At 40.5% G+C, this 17,113-nt stretch overlaps 1 protein-coding gene across 2 annotated transcripts in view; it reads right to left on the bottom strand.

The window, feature by feature from the left end:
- Window positions 1-15,379, bottom strand: part of NETO2 (neuropilin and tolloid like 2) — a 60,994-nt gene extending 45,615 nt beyond the window's left edge. Inside the window, exons 1-4 of one of the 2 annotated variants that reach the window (XM_036120172.2) lie at window positions 15,154-15,379; window positions 4,208-4,264; window positions 1,467-1,607; window positions 566-814 (exon numbers count right to left, since the gene is read on the bottom strand). In XM_036120172.2, coding sequence (XP_035976065.1) covers window positions 566-814; window positions 1,467-1,607; window positions 4,208-4,264; window positions 15,154-15,289 — 583 coding nt within the window. In that variant the 5' untranslated portion in view covers window positions 15,290-15,379. The remainder of the gene's footprint in view (window positions 1-565; window positions 815-1,466; window positions 1,608-4,207; window positions 4,265-15,153) is intronic. The other variant, XM_036120171.2, reaches the window with a different exon arrangement.
- Between the last annotated feature and the right edge of the window lie 1,734 nt (window positions 15,380-17,113).

Genomic DNA, 17,113 nt, shown 5'->3' with positions numbered 1-17,113 from the left:
TAAGGCAGCCTTAGGAAAGTAATACATCAGGTATTCCCATTTTACCAATAGCAACCCTCAGGTGCAATTGTGATGAATAGTCTTATAGCTATCAGGTAACAGAGAACAGATTTGAACCCAGATCTTTTGCCTCCAAGTGCAGAGCAGTACTTTTTCTATTGCTCAATATTTTCTAGAGCTTACTTATTCAAATGAGTGGTAATTCAAACATTCCAATGGAAAAAACCTGCCAAAATAATTTTTGGTAAGGATTATGAAAATAAAGACAATTTGCTGACTTATCTTTTAAAAAATATATTTATCTTGATGTTTTTAAGCCCTGCTATACATTATAAAACATAAAGAAATCTAAGAAAAATGGGATGCCATCTATGAAATGCTTCAAAATTCAAGTGATACCGTTCTATTTCCAATTTTTGGTTTTATTTATTCACGAAGTGATTTCCCTTTGGCCTTGCTAATTTCTTTAAAACCTTGATTTGATTAACTTGACTAAATTCTCTTTTCTAAACATAAGATTCTAAAACCAGAGTGAGATCCAGTGAAAAAAAGACAACTTCATTACCTGGAATAAATGAATATTTTGCTCGAAATCCCAGTCCTTCAAGTTCTTCATCAGAACTAAACTTAATCCACATGAATCTCCCTGTTGATCTAATTAGTGGAGGGCTTTTCACACCACAGTAACGATCTATAAGTGGAGAGAAACCAAATGGCCCATCTCGAACCTCCAAGTGGTCAAACCGACATTCAAATGATGGTTCTATATAATAATGTTCATCAAAGGTCAGCTCTATTCTTTGACGTGGAGCAGCTAGAAAATAAAAGCAAGCAAATGAGGGCAACACTAAGAAAAGCATAAATGTCCTGACACAAGTAGGGAAAGTAAAACAACTGCTCTGTTAGTATTTCACAGATGAGAATCATGAGGACTATTACATATAAACTTCAGAATTAATGTTATATTATATATCAATAATAACAATGTTGCTCTGCAGAACTACAGTGATCTTTCCCTTTGGAATATGCTGTTTATTAAATTAGTTAAATGTACTTAATTAATTAAAATTAGACTAGAAAAGCTAATGCTTAGTTCATGAGATACAATGAATAGAAAAACAGAAGAAATGACAGGAACTAATGTAACTATGGACATAAATCTGCATAAAGCATGATAAGAGATGCCAGTAAGTTTGAGTTTGTTTCTTTCAAGTTTCTTATTAGAGAAATTTCTCATCTATACTGACGCATCTGGCTGAATTATATTTTAGGAGATTCAAAATTCCTAGAAAATTTCAACTATTATTTTGTTAATGTGTTCAATATTCAGTATAATTACTAGAGTTTAATTCAAATACATGTTTAAATTTTGTTCAAACTGGCTTAAACTGGGCATCTTACCAATGTACTTAGTTTTATAATAAAGTTAAAATTCATCCATTAAAAGACAGAAATTGGTCAAATACCTTCCAAAATGTAGATACACTCCTTGTTTGGTGGATAGGAGTCAGGATAATTTGGTGAAGCAAAATGACCTCCATTGCTGGTTCGAACCCAAATGCCACACTGGGTTGCAGGAATATGCTTGATTCCAATATTTTGTCCATCTTAGGGAAAAATGGCATTTAAGACATGAATTACAGCAGAAGAGAACAGCATTCTTCTCTTTTCCCCATAATTTAGCCAACAATTGCCCACTCTAGGTCACACAGACAGTGTATACAATTTTGCAAGAACCACTGCCAAGTTTAGTGCAACAAACTGAATGCAGCAGAAGTGAGAGAAAGGTAAAACTGGATGCTGTGCTGGTGGGAAGAACTTGCTGCTAGAGGACAAGTTTGCCCTGTAGGCGAGCAGGGAAATAAAATGCTTAGATTTTACAAGGGCAAAACCATGTGGGAGAATCTGATAAGTCAGTGCAGCTCTATAAAATTCAGTTCTGACATAAAAATAAAAGGATGCCAGGGGTTTATCTCTGGTATGGTACCTCTATATTTAGTTTAACACAAAAGCCAAATATGATCCAAAGATTACAAAGGATTTTAGTTAAAGACTGTAAAATAAACCCCTAAAGAGGCACAAAGAGGTAGATGCAATCACAACAACTAGCAGTACTTGGTGAGCAGGAGAGGGCATGACAGGTGGTGGTGAAATTGTCCTTTCTAAAAACATGAGGCCTGGGTAAGAGTTATTTAGAATCAATCTGATTTCTTTTTACTTTTCTTTTTTTTTTTTTTAGAATCAATCTGATTTCTAATACCCTCCCCTGCTCTACAAATCTAGGTAGCTGCTGCTGTCACCACATCGGAAAATGAGGTGATTCCTTTGCAGAAGATAAAGCAAGGTTCCTGGACTAGGAGACACCGGGCACAGCTGAGGGTGACCATACCAACCCGTAAACAAGGAGACTAGGGAATGGGAACACAGTGAATGGCATTCCTGGCCTCTTCCCCCACTCAACTCCTTTAAAAGCCTCTAGGTAAGATGTGGAACGTCTAAGCAGGACATGGAAAGCTTCCTGTCTGGGGGCTCTCAACAGTCCAGAGGAGAGTGCCAGCAGTGCAGACTCAGGAATTCCCCAGTGCTGGGTCACAGGAAACAAGTCCTTCTACACCTGCAGACAGCTAATCATCAGATTTCAGTGCTCCACTCATAAGTAACAGTAGACAGTCAAGGAGCACCAGATATTTGAGGAAAGCCTCTAATCTGAACAATGAATAAAAAAAAGAAGAAAGCAAATCTGAGGAAACAAAGATTAAAAAAAAAAACAACCAAAAATTAAAACAAAACTGTCATTTAATCCCCTTAGAGAAAAAGAGTGTATCTATAAAACACGAACAAGGATACTTTAAGAATATTCAGAAAACAAAAATTTTCTAAAAACAGAAGAAATGAAAAATTAGTAGAAATTTTAAAGCAGAAGACTGCAAAGTGTAGCTCTGGCCAAATCCGACCTGTGGCCTGTTACTGTAACGGAAGTTGACAATGGAACAAGTCCACGTCCATTCTTGTGCCTGTGGCCCACAGCTGCTCTCACGGTACAACAGCAAAAGTGAGTCATTGCTCCCGAGACTGTCAGGCCCGCAAAATCTTAAATATGTACTGTCTGGCCCTTCACAGAAAAAGTTTTCCCATTCCTGGTTTAGACGGTAGAGTTGGGGAAGTCTCAATAAAGACTGAGAAGAAAGCAGAGTAGAAAGACAGATGGAAAATAGAAAAACAACCACCACAAATATATCCCATAACCAAACAGAAGTTTTTAAAGGATAAAACAGAAAAAAATAGAGAAAAGGGAATTTAAAAACTTAAACAAGGAAAAAGGGAAATAAAAATTTCCTAAACTGAAGGACAAAATTTTCATATGGAAAAAGCTCCGTGAGTGACTTACATTCTGAGAAGAGATGTGACAGAATTACATATGACAGAACTACGCCGGAATGGGTGGTACAGAAGGAAAGTGAGAGGACACTGGCAGAGAGCAGCACGGAAGAGCTAAAGTTTCATCTTCCATGGTGGGAAATCATTGTCTAATATGTAAAACTGAAATATTAAGAAGTAACAGTATAACATTATTTAGAAATACGCAGGGAAATACCAAAAGATTCAGCTAAAATTCTGGTTATCTCCATGGAGAAGGAAGTAGAGTAGCAGAGGATGGAAAACTACTTTTTCATAATTAACTTTTTAGAATGCTTTGATTTTTGTCATGTGTATGTATAACTTAGATGAAAATAAAAAGTAAATCAGTAAATGTTCTAAACTCTGACATGAAAATCTGGTTCGAAAAGCACATTAGCTTATCTTCTTTCATAAACAAGGACAATCAGAACAGGTCCACAGGGCTTTGAATAAGATACTGACGGAAATATTTTATTTGTCTACATTGAAAAAAGGGATTTTTATTTCTGCTGAGTGATAAAGCATGAATCTCATTTAATTTTTGGACATAATCCACAGAGTGCTAGGAGCTACTAGTGATGCCCATTTAAAAAATTTATCAGGGCAAGACTTTATGTTGACAATTTACTCTAGTTAACTGCAGCTGAACTCAGTAAAATTGAGACTGATAGGTTGACAGAAAGCCTTAGGTCACTGGAACGCCCCAGAGGGATTACAGAAATAGTATTCAAAAGTTGCAATCCTTTCCAATAAGCCATCCCACTCACTGTCCTGAATATGTGATAAGTGATCACTTTAAGTACTTTACCTTGGGTCTTTTGGGCCACAGCAATCCCTTCGACTACAAGTATTGTTATTAACAACACTAGAGAAATAATAGAAAAGAAAAGTTAAAAAACTGAATCTATATTACATTTTACTAAATCTATAAGGAAAATCAGATGATAAAAAAGATTAATTAAGGCTGTTATTTCTTACTAACATTCACTCTCAAGATTTTTAAGGGTTAAATGTCATGTTCTGATTTACTATTTGACACTTAAGACAACCCAAGAAAAAACACAATTGATACTGTACTCATTCATACAAGCACTAACAGTATATGGCATTTAAAGCATTTTTCAGTTTATGATAGATTAAAAACACGCAACAAACTTTGTTGACCTCAATTATGCTATATTTACTGTACTCCAACTCAAAGAGTTTACATGCATTATATGGCTAGCTCTACAAGGTATTATGCCAGTAAAAGTTCAATTAGCTTATCTGACTTGTGAGAGCATTTACAACAAAGAAGTAAGGGGGCAGCAGTCTCCCAGAAATCAACTCAAGACGTTTTATAGCTGTGCAGTACTATGCGGTGTCCTGCGTGGACAGTTACAAAAGCCAGCATATTTAGAAATGAAGCTTTTTTCCCCCCAAGTTGAACATTTCTGAGACCCAGTCAATAACATACTGAATTGTTTTGTGTATGAATGTATTTTGATGATTCTTTTAAACATTTTATTTTTATGAATGGTGCAGACATCTTTCACTCTCCCTTTCAATGGAAATCACAGTGTGAACTGGAGTTTTTATTATTCATTCAGTCAATAAGCACTGACAGAGTACCTACTGCACCAAAGGACAGCAGGCACCAAGGAAACACAGATGTTGGGTGGGGGGGAAATACAGCAAAACAGTTAAGAGTATGGACTGCACAAGTTAGGTGGATCCAGGCTGGAGTTCGAGTTTTGCTGTGTACCAGCTGTGAGGCCTTTTTACCTCTCAGTTTACTTAACTGTAAAATGAGGATGTTGTCCCAGTAGCACCAACCTCATAAGGCTGTTGAGAAGATTAAATGAGATGATGATGCACACAGTACTTGTTATATGCTAGGCATTCTGCTAAATAAATGATAGCAAACTACCATCCTTAAGAAGTCAATCTACTATCAAAAAGAATTTACAATACAAGGTGAACAGAAGTTTAATAGGAGTTATACAGAAAGCATAACGGAAGCAGACGGGAACCTTTCATTCTGCTGGGGGTTAAGAGGAATAGAGTGAGGAAAATTCCAGAAGAGAAGGTATATTCTATTTGAATGTTATGGGACTTCTATGCAGGATACTGAGAAAGAAACAGCGTAGACAAAAATATGGAGGAGCACGATCTGCGGAGGGTTAGCGAACTCTGAGTACCATAGTAGGGTCAGCACAAGGAGGGGAATAGTGGTATCAGGTGAGAAACAGAATGAGGTCTGATTGTAAAAAGTCTTGACTGTCATGCTAAAGAGTTTTGGACTTTTGACTATAATGAGAAATCATTTTCAGTTATTATTGTTTAAAATTTTATCTATCTATCTATATTATGGGGGGAGGGGCAGAGGGAGAGGGAAAGAGAGACTCTTAAGCAGGCTCCACGCTTTTAAACAACCCTGAGATCATGACCTGAGCTGAAACCAAGAGTTGGACGCCTAACCAACTGAGCCACCCAGGAACCCCTCATTTTGGGTTTTTAAATTAGAGAATGGTATTATCACATCTGTGTTCTAGATCAGTAATCCTGATGGTTTCATGGAGTCTAAACTTTCAAAGAGAAGAGAGAAAGCCATTCAGGAAGCAAAGCAGTGGTACTGGAAATGGAAAGGAGAGATTTATAACATGATTCAGATGTAGAGTTAACTGCGAATGGTGATTTATAGGATGAAAGCAGTGAGAGAAATGTGGGCATTGAAGAGGTTGCTAGTTAAGTGATTGGTAGATAATCATACCATTGTTCAAGCAATAGCATATACTGAGTATTTACTCTCCAAGTCACCAATGTAAAAAGATAATTCTTGCCATTCAGTTGTTTACATTTTACAATCTAGTCACCAACATCTTCATCTTTAGCTTCCTGTATCCTTGCTGAGCTTTGTCTCCTCTGTCTTCTCTCAACACCTTTCACTTCCCCTTCCCTTTCCCTGGTTGCTAGTAGTGTTGAAGACCTCACGTTATATAGGAACAATTCCCCCTTCAAACCCTTCACAACTTTGCACTGGATCAGAGTTTGAGGAATGGAGAAGTGAAACATGTTTTGTTTTTTTAAAAAACAAAACAATATTTATGATCAAAAAGAAAAACCTAGAGTAATATTAGGTATCTGACAATTCAGCAAATAACACATCCATTCATATCAATTTATCTTGTTAGAGGACACTATTTCCCAAGGCATATCATTCAGATGATACACAACTGATCAAAATTTTGTGCTCAGTATACCTTTCCTCCTGAATCACGGGCAAAACAATTTACTAGTTTTCACATTTATAATTCAAAGAATGTACGTAACACAAAGCCAGGCAGACAGGGCAAGTAACAAACCAACAAACTGAAACCAGGAGAAAAACAGTAAAACTATAGCAAAAGGATGAACAGTGCCAGTAAAATTACATAATGATCAATAAAATTTGTCTATGTAAAATATCTGACTTAAGAAATTTACACAGAGTGTGCAACTATGGTAGATCATTTTAAAAATCAAATTATAAGCCCAAATAAACCTATTATTCTTTTCTACTTTATTTAGAGGGTTGCTCACAATTTTCTTTTCCCCCAAATTTAAAAAAACTATTCACAACTCAATCAAATGAGCTGTGCTACTGAATATAAAAATTTTATATAAAGAATAGGGTGAATCTGCCCAACAATCAGGGATAGAAATATTTAGTGATACATTTGTGACTATTAATCATTCTAAATTCTATATCATAATAAACATAGCTTCCTTCTAGTTGTATAATAGGATCTTTGCAAATTGCTTGTTATAACCAGGCTCAGATATTAAAACAAACTCCATTAATGCCAAACACTGGAATTATTTAGTGCATGAAGCAGTGCTGTGGTGCTTTGTTCTGTCTTTGGTTTCAACCACGTGCCACTATTCCCTTCCTCCTCTTATCAAAAGGATCAATAATTTGTCAAATCCAGAAATACCACACATTTTGAATTCAAAGATAATGTACCCAAGAAAGCACTAATTCTTTAAGGTAGAAATCCATGCCAAAACAAAAATTCTAAACTCCTTAACTATACCGTTTAGTTATATAGAGAGAACTGCTTGTGATTTGATGCTTAAAAAAGGAGTGCCCACCATTTATGCCCATATATCTGATTCTGGAGTTTAGTTGAGGCCTCGTAATAATGTGTGTACAACCTGGGTGGCTCAGTTGTAAGCGATGACTCTTGATTTTGGCTCAGGTCATGATCCCAGGGTCGTGAGATTGAGCCTGGCCATGAGCCCGTGTGGAGCCCTATTGGGCTCCATGCTGGATTCTCTCTCTCCCACTCCCTCTGTCCCCCCCTACGCCCCCTGCCCTCTCTTAAAAAAATTTTTTTTTAAATGAAGATTTACATGATAAAGACAGACGCTGTTCAAGGTGCTATATACAAGTCCTCAATGCTACTCCTTTTACCCTGAATCACTGTCCTATTAGCTCTACGAAGAGTCTTCTCCCCAGGCCTTCTAGTTTAAAGGCCTTACCTTCCACTGTAAAAATCAAGATCAAATTTATTCTTTCTACTGTTAATAGTGGAAACTCTGGCCAATGCAATAAATACTGGAAAGGAGACAAAATTATTATTTATAGATAATGTTACTTAAAACCTAGAAGTCCCAAGATAATTACTTGGAAAACTATTATACCTATTAAGAGAAAAGAGTAAGACTAAAATAAACAAGTAAATAAATTTAAGACAATGGAGAAACAATATGTTTTGGATGATAAAACAACATACAGGTAACAATTCTTCCCAATAAGTCATATATTTAATTATATTTTAATCAAAATCTTAGTTTTTTGGGGGACTAAAAATGTTGCTGATGCTCATCTTCAAGACTTTTTAATTTTTTTAATTTATTTTTATTTTTTTTAAAGAGGATTTTATTTATTTATTTGACAAAGAGAGAGAGACAGCGAGAGCGGGGACACAAGCAGGGGGAGTGGGAGAGGAAGAAACAGGCTTCCCGTGGAGCAGGGAGCCTGATGCGGGGCTCAATCCCAGGACCCCAGGATCATGACCTGAACCGAAGGTCTGGGGTGGGGCTTGAGAACTTGCAATTTTAACAAGTTCCCTAGTGATGCTAAAGCTGCTGGTCCTGGGACCATACTTTGCAGGCCAACCACTACAATAAGAGGATGATAGTATACTGCAAGAAATGGAAAGAGGATGCCCGTTTTCTCCATTGGTGATGGCAGGGGCAAGGCTGGGCCAAGATGGATGAGGCAGGGTAGAGGGCCAGCAAAAAAGGAGTTGCTTCCCCTTTGCTTCCCTTTGCGTCCTTATTCTCAAGACGCTTAATGACTGAGCCACCCAGGCGCCCCTTGAAGACTTTTTTATATTGGCCAAGGGAAATTAAAAAATAAAAAGACATAAAATACATAAAAACAATATATACTTATTGTAAAGCTACAGTAATTCAAAATGTAGCAATGGTATAGAAAGAAATAGGTGATCTGTCAACAAACGTATCTAGCCCCCACTGTATTACAGGCAGTGCGGTCAGTCCTTGAGGCTACAGCAATGAACCAAGCAGCCTTGGTCCTTATTCTCAAGGAGCTTAAAGATAAGATTGAAGAAAAGAAAAAGCTCAAGAAATAGACATAGATAGTCCAGAATTTATTTTATGTATGGTATCTGAAACTCTCAGTGAAAAGATAGGTTTAATAAATGATTCTGGGATAACTCGATAATTATTTGGAAAAAAAAGCAGATCCCTACCTTCAAGCTAAATAGAAAAATAAATACCAGATTGAACAAACAAAAAGGTGAATTATGTAGGTACCCTTTTGGGTGGAGAACACCTTCACTTACTAAAGACAAACAAATAAAAACTACAAATAACTGAGAAAAAAAGATTATGCCACCAGAAAAATGTGCCAAAACCCAAAACAATACAAAAATTTAGCCTAAAATTAAAAAAATGCAGATTCTACTGTTGGTCAGGATATAGGAAACTGACATACACTGTCACTGGATTGCAAACTGGCATAACTTTTTAGAGGTTAGTCTGGTAATCTATATCAGGGTTTAAAAATGCACAAATCCCACCCAGCAAGTCTACTTCTAGGTGGGAGAACGGAATCAACCACTGGGACAGTAGTGTGCACCACAATCACTCGGAGAGCTTATTAAAACACAGATTTTGGCGGGCAGGGGTTACTTCCAGAGAATTTGACCTAGTAGGTCTGGGGTGGGGCTTGAGAACTTGCAATTTTAACAAGTTCCCTAGTGATGCTAAAGCTGCTGGTCCTGGGACCATACTTTGCAGGCCAACCACTACAATAAGAGGATGATAGTATACTGCAAGAAATGGAAAGAGGATGCCCGTTTTCTCCATTGGTGATGGCAGGGGCAAGGCTGGGCCAAGATGGATGAGGCAGGGTAGAGGGCCAGCAAAAAAGGAGTTGACGAGTTGGTTTTGGAAATATTGGTGAATGCTCTGGTACCTATTCCCATACTGTTTCTATAAATATTTGTTTCTGAACATCTGCACTTGCCATGTATCTCCCTTTGCTTCCACAAATTCCCTCTGCACTGTTTAAAACCTGCTTTTTCCAGGAACTTTCAAAATTAATTTTATTTGACAGCATTCAGATTTTTCACTTCTCTATTAACAGTTCTTTATCTCTGGTTTTGTTTCTTTTACTTATTTTTTTACACAACCAGTTTACACAAGATAGAATAGATTTCTGGCAAGTATACAAACTGTGGAGGTAAGTAGTTAAGGGCTAGAGTGAAGGCTATCATTACAAGGGACCCAAGCTCCTTCTATCTCATTGTTCAATTGTATATGACTTTCCTTCCAAGTCCATCTTATGGTCCAACATGGATGCTGGAGTGCCAGCCATTCTATCTTCATTACAGCTACCATGCCTGTGTTAAGAGCCAGCAAGAATGAAGAAATAATATAGGACATTCCTCCTTCTTTTAAAAACATTTACCTAGAATCTACAATGATCTCAAAATAAAAATTTTAACTGAACAAAAAAACACCATCACTTTCCCAAAGTTGCACACACATCCAATTGGCCAGACTCACTTAGTCACATGACCACACCTAACCCTAAGGAAAGCTGTAAAATCTAGTCCTTCTGTTGGGTGGTTACGGGCTTAATTAAAATTCAGAGAATTACTAAAGTATAAAACGGATATTGGGAGACAACTGGCTATTTCTGCCATGTCCCCTACAGTCTACAGCAGCCAGCGATCCCTTCAAGACATAAACCAGATCATATCGCAGCCTCTCATAACATCTTCCAGTACAGTCCCATTACATTGAGAGTGAATCCATACCCCCTACTCTGACTTCAGAGTCCTATGTGATTTAGCATCTAACCACTTCCCTGACCTCCAGATTGCTACTTATCCCTATACAGGCCTTCTTCCCATTACTTCAATATACCAAGCTACTTCTTGCCTTAGGGACCAGCTTATTCCTTTTGCCTAGAATCTCTCTGCATGGCTGGTTCCTTCCTGTCATTCAGGTCTTGTGAAGACTTTCTGACTTCCAAAGAAGCTCTACATTTTCTCCTTCATCCTGTTTTATTATATAAATATTTTAATTATTATTTATATCACTTGATATTTTGCTTATTATTTGTCAGTTCCTACTAGAAAGAGAAGCCTTGTCTGATTCATGGATGCATCCCTAGTGACTAAAAGATTGCCTAGCCCACGACAGCACTCAATAAAAATTAGATGAGTACCTGAAATGACTAAGCATGATGCTGATTACGCCCTTTTTGTACCTATGACACACAGTGCGGAGTCCTGCATCAACGAATGAGAAGCACACATCTTGGTTAACAGCAGTCACACAGATGACCCAGCTTCTTCTATCAAGCATAAATCAAGGGACAGGAAAAGAACTGATTTTTTTTCTTTTCTTTTCAGATATCCAGCCACTAAGCTTACTTTTCTCAAGCTGGCTCAATTTACCTCTGTTAGTAATTAAATGTGCCTCTTTCCAATAAGCCCTCCTGTTTTAAGCACCAAAGCGGTAAATGAAAGGTTTGTAGAATCTATCACGAGATGCCAGATGTAACAAAGGCCTAACTCGTCTCCTTGCTCTTTACTATATTCGATAATGAAAGCAGGATGGAGTTCAATGAGAGTCCAGTACTACTTGAGGTAGTAGTAACTTGTTTTTGATTAACTATGTTCCACAGAACAGAGTACCCAAATTTAATCAAACTCAATTTTACTTATTAGCTAAGAAAGAAGATGGACTTGGCAAACTTTGGGATCACTCCAACCTACATATGCTAATCACACTGCCAACCACTTTAAGAATGAGTAACTGTAGCAGAAGTGCTTTCTTTCCTGCAGGATGTGACAACCTCCTTGCTGGCCAAGTGCTCCTAAGAGGGCAGTTTTGTATGTTCTCATTTTATAGGAGTCTTCTTTAGACATTCACAGCAACAAATTTTAATGTGACCAGGTCATATTTTAAAGAGTGTTATCTTCTCACCCACTAGTGCTGTAATTTCCAACATATCAGTCCAGGCATATTTAAACCAACATGTTTTAATGTCATTTTGCCTAAGGAGAATTGAACTTTCAGATTAGTACACCGCAATTTTGTGAGTGATATAACAAACATGTTAAAAAGTATCAGTTTTGGGGGGCCACTCTGATGAGTCTTTGAGAGGGTGAAGTCCCTCACCAATTACAGCAACCTTGCTCTTATCTATTACCTTTGTTTAGTTTTTAAGTATCCCCTCAGAAGGGTTCCTTTTGAGGAAGTTCTCCTGTTAAGGAAAGTTTGGAAACCAATGGACCTTAGGGTTCCCCTTTCCAACTCAAAAACCATAATAACTGGGATTTCATAGTGATTCAGGGACACATTTTCAAACATCAAGAATTACTCTGCAAGGAGCATAAATTTAAAAATGAGACTGGAAAAAAAAAAAAAAAAAAGATAGGAGACTGCTGAATGGGTAGTAACCAAAACCAGAATTTGAGAGTTTAAAACTTTGGATATGAACTTTATTTATAGTTTATCTTTTTTCTAGCTTATTCCAAAAAGGCCTGAAAGTGATTTGAACTTGTTTTGTAATGCACATATGTGTGTATTATAAGGCTGCATCTTTTTTCTAACAGGTGAATTTGGTTTCAAAACAGATAAACTGGATTCTAGTTTGAGGATTTACTACAATAAAACCAGTGTTTAGTCAGACTTCAATTTTCAGCCTTATTTCTCCTATTCCTGGGGGAAAAAGTAAAAAAGTTAATTTTTAACAAGACTGTGCTTTAAAACTTCACTATTAAAGGGACAGCTTTCCAGTACCACACATATTTTTGTATAGTTTACTAATTTTTGGATGAGGCATGAGAATGTTAGACAGGAGTTAATTTTTGTCAGTCTCAGGTAAGATTTTAAAAATATAGTGCCGAGGGATATTTATGCTGTTACACAACAAATTTTACAGCAGTTTATACAGTTTAAATATAACTGAGTCTAATAAGATTCTCCCAAAGTGTGATGACTGAATAAAACAGTAAAAAAATGGGTTTATAATACTAATGCAATATTTTCATGTGACTATGATGCTTACTTAACTTTGACAGAAAGTTAAATCAAATTTTATAAGACCCAGAGGGATCATAAACAGTTAAAAGTGAATTATTCAGTTTTAACAACATATGAAAGGTTTAAAAAGCCTAGTAGAGTTATCCTTTTGTTCTCATTGCTGAGAGTAAAACAAAAAGAATCAATGGCATCTTAAAGAAAATTACCTTCTACTTAAGATCTCACACACTCATTATGGATGATTTGTTTTAGTAGAAACTGACCATAATACTGCAAACAAGGCTTTTGGTAGGCAATATCTACAATTATGCAAATATTAAATAACTGCTTCTGATAAGAACCTCTTCAGTATTGAAGCAATTCACCTTACAGGATACTTAAGGGCTGCTTTTTCATGCCTTGATGCACACAATGAATGTGAGCACTAGGAAAATCCAGTATTTTTCCAAAAGATAATTTTTTAAAATTAAAAAAAAAAAACCAAACAATTTCTGTATAGGTAACACACGCATTTGGTTAAAAAAATCAAGGGCTACAAATGGGGGTGCAGTGAAATAGAAGTCTTCCCCTCACTCTGATCTCTTATCTCCCAGATTCCCTTCTCAGAATCAACTTTTGTTAATTTCTTGAATCTTTCCAGACCAATTCCCCATATTTACAAGCACACACACACAAACTTTAGAAGACTTAAAAATAGCTTGTTTCATCTCTAGCAAGCCTACAACTTAGTTTGAGCTTTGAAAATACGCTAGCATGTAAAAGAAGTGTAGGTTTTAGTGTACACTAAAAAGAAAAGCCAGATACTACATTGTTTCCACTGTTGGCTCTGCCATCACCACAGAACCCTTTCCTGAAAGGTGCAACAGCTAAATCCTTCACCACAGTGGCCAGAGAGGGCAGTATGTACCAACGACAAAGGCAAAGGCAGAAAAGCTGCAAATCCCTTCAGGATTCAGGAGGACCAGCAATTCTGTCCTGTCCAGCTCAGTTCCCTGAAGTTCCGCAGGTAGAGCTGTGTAACAGGGCTAACTGATTTCTCCTTAGGGGGCTACCCAGATGGACTGTCATGATGTTGATAACCATAAAGCAATCAGGACAATGAAGCAAATTTGGATAATGAGCACTATCAGAAAACCTACTGTGCATATTATGATTTATTTTGGAAGAATAAAACAGTCTTAATTTCCAAGGAATGGCTACATAAATTAGGATTTACAGATAGGAAAACTATACGAAATTAACATCAGAGTTTTAAATTTTAATTTAATGAAGGAATCACTAAGAATTCATGGGGTGATGTGAAATATTCATTAGGTAGAAAGTCCTAAGTTACCTTAGTACCAACTGTACCTGTAAGTATACCGTTAGGTAAACATTTGAAATTAAACTGCTGAAATCTCAATGATGAATTTAGGAAAATCTGGAAGGCAGACAACTGTCCAGTTAAAATTAAAAGCAAAATTATACTGAATTTTCTAATAAACAAATTATAAAAAAGTGTTAATATGGAATGGGAAAAAAACACCCAACATTTGTCACTGTACAAATACCAGGATACAACGAGCTATATGTGACACTGCTAATACCTTAACTCCTTACCCAATATAAAAAAGAGAGTATTTCATAGCATTAACAACGTACAGCTATTCAGTTTTCAATTTAAATCAGTAGGGGAAAAGGGAAGCCCTTTTTTTGGTGGTGGTGTTTCCTTTCCTCTGACGACTGAAAAAAGGATTTATTCAGTCCGAGTTTCGGAAGCAACTTTGTATCACACCTTAATTATCTATGCATATAAATTTCAGTCTAAAATAACACCTCCAGGAAAATGCAAAGCAGCTAGAGCCTGTTTGGGAGCTTTGTGCACTTGGCAAGCCCACTGTTTCAATTCCCGGTACAACAAATCAGAAAGAACCACACACCAGCGGCACTGTATGCCGAGGTCCCGGGAAGCGCCGGGGCGCGGCCGCGAGCAGCGGGCTCCGGGCCGGGTCGGGTCGGCTCGCGGCGCCCGCAGTGGTGCCGCAGCCTCCGCGGCCGCAGCAGGTGGGACCCGGTCCGGCCCGCAGGCCGTTCCGCCACCCGCCAGCGCGGGGCTTTTCCAGAGCTGCTCCGCGACGCCTCGGCTGGGGCTCTTATTGTTTGCGTGGAATGACTTTCTGTCATGAAATGCTGAAAAAGACCGGCCTGAGCCCCACTTACACGAACCCCACAACTTTGCGAAGCGATGCGCGGAATTGTAAGAGGCGCGAGGACACGGCTCGGAGGGCCCCGCCGGGCCGCTGCTTCCCGTTCTACCGCGCGTTCCCGCCAGTGCCCCCCGGAGCCTGCCGGACATGCAGAGGGCTGGGGAGAGGCGCTTGGAGAGCAAGTCTCAGGGTGGGCGCCAGAGCTCCGCGGTCTGCGCGGACCAGACAAAGAGGCGCGTCGGGCGCCCGGCGCCGGGGAGGGACGCGAAGACGCCGGCCTCGGCCCGCAGGGGGCGCCGTCCGCGGCCCCCGGCGCTTACCTTTGAGGACCGCGCAGAGCTGCTCCAGGGCCATGTTCCCGAGCGGCCCGGCGCTTCGCGAGGGGCCGAGGCGGCGGCGAGGAGGCGGCGGCGGCGGCGCTCACGGCCCGGCGCGGCGGCAGTCCCGCTCGGTCCCCATCGCCGGCCACCAGGCTGCCTCCCCGCGGGGCAGGGCTCAGGTCCTGCAGCCCGCCATGCCCGAGCCCCCCGGCGGGCTCCCGCGCTGCCCGAGCCCCCCGACGGGCGCCGCCTCCTGCTCCGCGGCGCTCTGTCCCATCGACTGCCCCGGAGCCGAGGCGCGCTGGCGCGAGGGACGACACCCGCACGGGCCGCTCCTCCTGCGGCCGCGGCGCCAGCCCCTCCGAAGTGGCGGGCGCGGGCAGCCCAGGCTCATTTAAGCAGGGAGCGCGAGCGCCGCGTGCCGGCCGCGCCGCCTGCGCGCATGTGCCCGCCCCCCGCCCCCGCCCGCGTGCCCCTCGCACCCTCCCGGCCAATCGCCGGGCGGGCCCGCCCGCGGCCTCGCGCCCCGGGAGGGCTGCGCGCCCGCGACCGTTGGCCTGAGGGCGGGGCGACGAGGTGCGGGGCGCCGCGCTCTCGACCAGTTCGGCAGCGAAGCGCCGCTGCGAGAGGCCGGCGCTGAGGGAGAGCCCGGCCCATGCCCCGCCGCTGCAGGGCGTCCGGGGTGAGCTGGTGCGAGCCCTCGAGGCCTCCGGCCCGGGGGGAGGGGCTGGGGACCCCGCCGCCCACCCCGAACCCCGCAGCCTTTGCCCGCCGGCCCTTCTCCGTACGTCTTAGCAGAAAGACAGGGGGCACCGACCCTTCGGCCTCTTAGGACCTCAGTTCAAGGTCAAAACTCTGCCCAGCTTGCCTCTGCTTGATAACCTGCCTCCGGCAGGGGCGAGGATCTGGGCAGGGAGCTCAGGGACAGAGGGCGCCTGGGGTTCTCACCTCCCCTTGGCGCCAGGTGAGTTAACCTGACGGCCGTGATGCTCACTAACATTTCCTAAAGGCTTCCTGGGTTGCCGGGCACAGTACCAAATACTTTGCCTATCATACTCTTTTTAGTCCTCAAACCCACCTCATGCCGTAGGTACTGTTACAGGATGGGGATAACGAGGCCAGAAAGGTTAAGTAGTTTGTCCAGAGCCACAGAGCGAGGGAGGAAGGCAGGGTTGTGAACCCCGGGAAATCTGCCTCCAGAGAGTGCCCTCTTGTCCACCAAGCCATGCTGATGGGGTCGCTTGACTCTGTTGATAAAAAACAAAAAGCCAAAAAAACAGACCCAAATTGGCAAACTGCGTAATATTAATTATCCTGTTTTATTTTCTCCACAGTAATCATCACGCTATCTAGCTCATCTACTTGTTTAATCACCTATATCCCATTTACCCCTACACTGCTAAAATATGAGCTGCTTGTGAGCAGGAGGCTACATTCATAGAGTCACTCAACACATACTTATCGAGTGTTAACTGTGTGCAGAAAACAATAAGTGCCGGGGAATTAAGGCTGTGATTAAGGCTCCTCTACCATAATAGAATATTTGTGCTTGTATCTGACACATAATAGGAACTCCAGAAATACTTGTTAACAAATTATAGTTAAGGACAATGTTAGACAACTGAAAAAACATTCCAGGGATGTCAACCTCTT

The sequence above is a fragment of the Halichoerus grypus genome, chromosome 15 (genome assembly GCF_964656455.1).
Source record: "Halichoerus grypus chromosome 15, mHalGry1.hap1.1, whole genome shotgun sequence".
In the NCBI taxonomy this organism is placed as follows: domain Eukaryota; kingdom Metazoa; phylum Chordata; class Mammalia; order Carnivora; family Phocidae; genus Halichoerus; species Halichoerus grypus.
Note: the sequence above shows the minus strand (reverse complement) of the source record. Positions and strands in the feature narration are given on the sequence as shown.